The following is a 6,000-nucleotide window of genomic DNA, read 5'->3' on the forward strand; positions in this document are numbered from 1 at the left end:
CACTGACATCATAGTTATTCATTGGCAGCCTTGGACATGTAGTGCAGAGTGATGATGACTGAGCACATTGTGTAGAGATCACAGTGCCAGTTCTGCAGATAACATCAGTTAAAGCCAAACTACACCCGTAAATCTCTCCTGGCGGCACCAGTGTCCTGCATGAATCAATACATGGAGCAGCTCTGGGCTGAAATCAAATGCCACCTCAGCACACTTTGGCGAAGCCCTTGAGGGGATACGGTTTCCCCAGCCTGAGTGCCATAGATCAGGGGGTGTACAGATGACTTGTAATCTGACTTGATTTGATTGACAGAAAACATGATTCAAATCCAGCTTCAGTGCTGTTCTTACATAAACAGCCGCTTTTGCCACCTCACGATTTCATTGCCGCAATATCACACGAGCACTAAGCCAGTCATAAAGTTCTTTAAATGAAAATACATAAACATTCTCAAAGTCTCAACTAAATACGTTTATGCTTTGGAAACAATTAAGGAGTACATTAAATGTAATACTGCAAAATCAATATAGTCATAATACCAGAAGTAATTATATATTGATGAAAAAAAGGAGAGAAGGAACAATCTGAAAAGCGAGGGGGACACATAATAAAAAAGTCTCATGAATATTAATTAGGTGGCATGATATTAATTATTTTCCTAGTAGTTGTAACTGCTTTGGGTGGCACTTATTTTGGTTAGTCGTTGGGTTATGCTGACATGGTATTGGAGATTAAATTTTTCACCAACATTACATTTTTCATTTACCAAGACTCCACTAGTCAACATGACCCAGGTATTCTGAGGTTATTCTCAGCTGCAGTGCGCAGACTTTATTGCTTCAGGACCAGAGAACAGACTTTACTCTCTACTTAAGGAGCTGAAGGCAGCCACATGAAAAACCCTCTTGAATAACTCATGAAGCACATGCAAAAGAACACAAGTGTGTATTTTGTTTCCATAAAGCTGCCCTTACTCTGTGATCGAATTTGGTTAAAGGAAAAAAATAACAGGTGAATTCTAATCGTTTTTGGAGAAAGTTTATGTTAGGCTTTAATAGATGGATCTTAAATAATGGAAGAGTTTTTGAAGGCTTGGAAGTTAACAAAAAATAAAATAAAATAAGTGTTTGTGTCAGAAATATTCACATCTAAATTTGGTCATTCCAGTCGAGTCACACCTTCCACAGATCATTTACCATTAAACTCAGGTCCAAGATGTAGATGAGTTTCTCTTTTGGAAAAGATTGGGATAAATTTAGCATTACATCACTTGCTCCTCTGCAGTGAATGGGTGCCGTCAGAGTGAGAGTCCGAACAGCTGATGAAAAATGTCCAAAATTAAAATAAAAGGATGGGTGTGAAGTGAAAAGCTGGGTGTTTGTTCATCATTTCACTTCCACATAAAATATGAGTTCTCTATCCAAAATATTGCTTTCTCCGTTGAAAATGTTTTTCTTTTCTCAGCTGTTTAGTGTGGTAGGAAAGAAAATGTGTATGGCCGTGTTTTCGTCGTGTTTGTTTGATTTACTTTTCGGTTGTGAGTAACTACGAGCGTCCCAGGTGAGTATTTGCCCTATTTATTCAGTAGTCGTCGGGTAGGTTTGAACCTGCCACTTTGTTATTTTGCCTTTTTTATTTTTAGTGGTTATTCGGAGTGGAGGCACGCTTCAGTTCACCGGCAGCTGATCTTGTTAATGGGATTGGTGTGCAGGTGTTCATGATTTTAGCGTTTAAAGTGGCCTCGAGCCAGTCAGTCTTTTCTGAATCAGGAGAGAAATATGCACAAATCAAGCACCGTTTGCAAGCGAAAACAGTCCAAAACAGTTCTAAACCAATATGTTGGTGGATTTTGATGTGAAAGGACAACAGGGTGTTGACTTTTCACCGGAGAAAGCAATATTATGAACTGTGGACTCATATTTTGGCAAGAAGCAAGTGATTTAATGCTATACATTTCTCCCAGTCTGTTACAACAAAGATACTAATTGTTCATCTTGGCTGCTCTGAGAGTGATTACATTTTTAAGCAAATTACATTTTTTGTATGAACTATTTCTCTAATGCCATCATTATTATAGAACATAAGATATTATATTTTAAAAAATGTCAAATGCTAAGCTGCCTTTTTAATGCAATGGAAAATAACAGAGATAATTTACTATCAAATTCAGTACCAACTTAGATTTGTATTTTCACTAATTTAAGATTATGTCCAGTTTATTAAAGCAGGTTAGCTGGACACCAAGTCAGGAAGATGTCCAAAAACATGGTGCCCATGTGAAGGACATAAACCTGTTTGGTTCATTTCATGGTTCATTTCATCTCAAATATTAGTAATGTATGTCTGCTGACAGCTACTTCCTAAAACACAATACAGCATTTCCTACCATAGTAGCTTAAATCTATATATATTTTCTTTAAAAATCTACATACAGTATATCTCTAACTATTCCATCTATATGTTTTTCTGCATTTAACACATGCTTCTGCATTTGATAAACACTGTTCTTTAAGAGCATGTGAGCGTGATGGGAAATGTCCAACACATTCACACAATCACAGTCTATAAATAGACACACAGCAGCATATTTCCCCCAAATCCAAATTCAGTCAGTTCGAACCCTTCAGAAAAAAAAGACCTTATCTAAAGATCTTAGTCATAATATACAGTCAGGTATTGAAATAAACCACTTTCATCTCTCTTTCTCTCTCTATTCTCATACACAGACACACATTCATTCCCATAGAGACAGCAGGGTTTCTACAGAAGCAGCAGTGACATCTGAACATTCAGTTCTTCAGTGCTGGATGGATGGAGATGATAACATGTTTAAGACAGCATATCACAGACAAAGCAGTGGACATCTTCCAGAATATTAACAGGCTTTAATAGGACAAGTTTACCAATGTGAGATTTTTATATGGGATGTTCAATGAGTTAACAAGCTTTTTCACAGCCTTGATGCTTATATAAACCCCTTTAAACACTGAATAAGCAGCAAAATGGGAAACCAAAATGATTTTACATTTTCCCACTACTCTATACCTTTCAAAAGTTTGAGATCATTATTATTATTATTATTATTAAGAAATTAATACTTTTATTAAGCAAGGATGCATTAAACTGATCAAAAGTGTCAGTAAAAATGTTTATATTGTTACAAAAGATTTCTTTTTCAAATAAATGGTTTTCCATAGAAATATGAAATATTTATACTAAGTAATGTTTCTCAAGAAGCAAATCAGTATATTCAGTATGTTATAACAGTATGTTAATTTATGCACGTCTCATAAATGGGGAAACTTCTACCCACAAGAAGATCAACAAGCATCCTGGTTCTTCGCTTTGGCATATGAAACACCCGATATCACTTAAAGGAACATGTCTGATCATGTCCAATCTTCTAAAACGCCAAACGGCTGCATGGTTTCCGTTTTGCGTGTGCAACTGTACAGCTACAGGCTCCTCCAAGTTATCAAACAGATCTACTAATGTACTTCAACACAACCAGGAGTTATACAAGAACGCCCACTCGACACAGTCGCTATTATCCCAAGGTAAGACACATAAAAACTACATCTCCACAGGATTCACTCACAACCATGGCCTAAACTTCCCACCCGTCCCAGCGTGACCCTACCGTCATCATCAAAGACGTCTTCTGCCTCCTCACACACCAGTTCATTAAGGTCATCCTTTGCCATGTCAGGAAAGGCCATTCCTCTCTTTCGCTTAAGCGTTGGAGCAGTGACTACACTGTAAAATTAAACCAGCATTCGGACTGGCCCTCCCCAGGTGGACGTGAAGCCCCGAGCAGAGAGGCGAGAGGCAGTGGACCGCTCTGAGCTTCTACTCACTGCACCAAGGCGAGTGTGAGTGTGTGTGGGAGCCCACACCATCCAGGCCAAGTTTCATCAACAGGATGATTTCATAATCTCCTGTGTGAGTGTCAGAATGAGGGAGATAATGTGTGTGCGTGTGGTAAATATGCCTTGCCTGATGTGTTGAGTCGAGGTCGGGCCGAAGCGTCTTGAGACCCAAACCCTGTGTAGTATTCATCTTGAATAGAAGTTATTCATATGCTTACTTTATAAAAATCATTATAGGTTTCCCAGCAAAAGGATGGCTTTGAATGTAGACATTTTTATAATTATACTAAAAGGCTTTTAACTAAGCAAAGTTGTGTTCATGTTGATCATTTAGAGGTCTTAGAAACTGAGATATCAAATATGATGTAGGCTTTAAGGTGCATAAGGTGAATCATTTACAATTTGGTGTGTGTTTGAAAGTTTCTCTCTTGACATCTAAAGTCTTTCTGAAATAGTAACTAGGCTGCAGTGGATTTAAGTCTTTCTCTTTAATTTTGGTGTGCCTCCGATGAAAGCTCTGTGGAACTGACCTAATGACAATCTCATTAACGGAGGGGTCAGCTCTCACACTCACAGTCCTATAACAGCAATTATTCACTATAGGAGTCTTTTTTTTAATGTCCTAAATAGAGGAACCAAAATAGATCCACCCACACTCATCATGTTTCCAGGAAACATTTTGATCTGATTGCTCCATCTTTTCACAATTAGTGGTGTTTGCTAAGGCAAGAATTATTATTATTATTATTCAAAGGCAGAGTTTGGAAATGTAACAGTATTAAACTGTGAAATGTAAGTCACCCTGGGGTGTGTTTCCCAAAAGCATAGTTGCTAACCTGTTAGCAACGTAGTTGGTTGGTAATGGGAAATTGTATTGCAACCAACAAAGTTGTTAACTTAGTTAGCAACTATGGTTTTGGGAAACGCTCCCCTGAGCAGTTGGTGCTACGGACATGAAGGATGCATCAAATTATGGAGACTTGTGCTTCTCATCCGGTGGACAATAAAGTCTCACCTGACATCAAATGAATTCTATTAGCAAAAACTTATTTTAAATGACAAAGCAATAACTAGTGAACACCTAGCAAATTAACCCCTAGAACTACCTACCTATTCCATATTTTACGTAATTAAATAACGCATTTACATTAGGCCACCTATTTACTAACCACTTACTGTGCCACCTACTACACCAACTAACCTGATTTAAACTAACTACAGAAAGAAAAGTGAACAAGAATTTGATAACATCATGTCTGTTGAAAAAATACAAAATAAAAATAAAAAACCCAACAACAACAACAAACCTTGTTTACTAATAATTTATTATTTATGTGCACTGAAAATATTTTCTTACACAACTTTCCGCTTGATTACGGACAGGTGTGTATGCCAGTATCCTAACAGGCCTAAGCGGCGTACTTTGAAATGTTGATGAATCCGTATTATTCCAAATGCTAAACTAATTTGCATGAAATGCGCTAAATCATATCCATATAAGGCCTTACTGTAGCACCTCACGTCCCTCTAATCCAGCTCACTAGTGTTGTATTGTGTGAGTGAACTTGGATGACGATAAGTGAATTAAACCTATTTTTCAGAAAAAAAGCTTTGAAGCACTATCTGACTCCTGTAAAATGAATCTGAATGAGATGGCTCAGGTCTAGTTTTCTTCATATGGTTAAAGTTTATTCTTGTAAACAGATTAAAACCTGAGGCTAGTTGCTATCCTCAGTCTCCCTGATTCTACAGCTATGAGACTAAAATTCACTAATATTAAATACTGATGAGTGCATTGAGTTTTTTTGTTTTTTGTTTTCAGTAAATAGACTGTTCAGTAAATAGACTGACTCACCTATCATTGCAGTTTATCAGTGGAATATATATATATTGGACAGGTACCATCAAACTCTTTTTGTTATACACACACGATTAGAACCACCGGTCGTATTTTAGTCCCTTTTAGTACATGTTTGTACCTTTTGAAAGGGAACAGGTTTTCTCAGGTTTTATAACAACATGTATAAGAATAATAAACATGTTTTAAATCAGCTGAGCAGTTATTTGATGTATAAAGGGTGTTCTTTTAAAACTTAAAGCATATCTCATCTATACTGTACTGTACATAAA

General features: G+C 37.0%; 1 protein-coding gene across 1 annotated transcript in view; it reads right to left on the bottom strand.

Annotated features, from left to right (window-relative positions):
- The window catches only part of LOC127935266 (rho family-interacting cell polarization regulator 2-like), a 46,525-nt gene extending 42,643 nt beyond the window's left edge, over window positions 1–3,882 (bottom strand). The window contains exon 1 of the mRNA XM_052532967.1: window positions 3,642–3,882. Coding sequence (XP_052388927.1) covers window positions 3,642–3,720 — 79 coding nt within the window. The 5' untranslated portion in view covers window positions 3,721–3,882. The remainder of the gene's footprint in view (window positions 1–3,641) is intronic.
- Between the last annotated feature and the right edge of the window lie 2,118 nt (window positions 3,883–6,000).

The sequence above is a fragment of the Carassius gibelio genome, chromosome A19 (assembly GCF_023724105.1).
Source record: "Carassius gibelio isolate Cgi1373 ecotype wild population from Czech Republic chromosome A19, carGib1.2-hapl.c, whole genome shotgun sequence".
NCBI lineage: Eukaryota > Metazoa > Chordata > Actinopteri > Cypriniformes > Cyprinidae > Carassius > Carassius gibelio.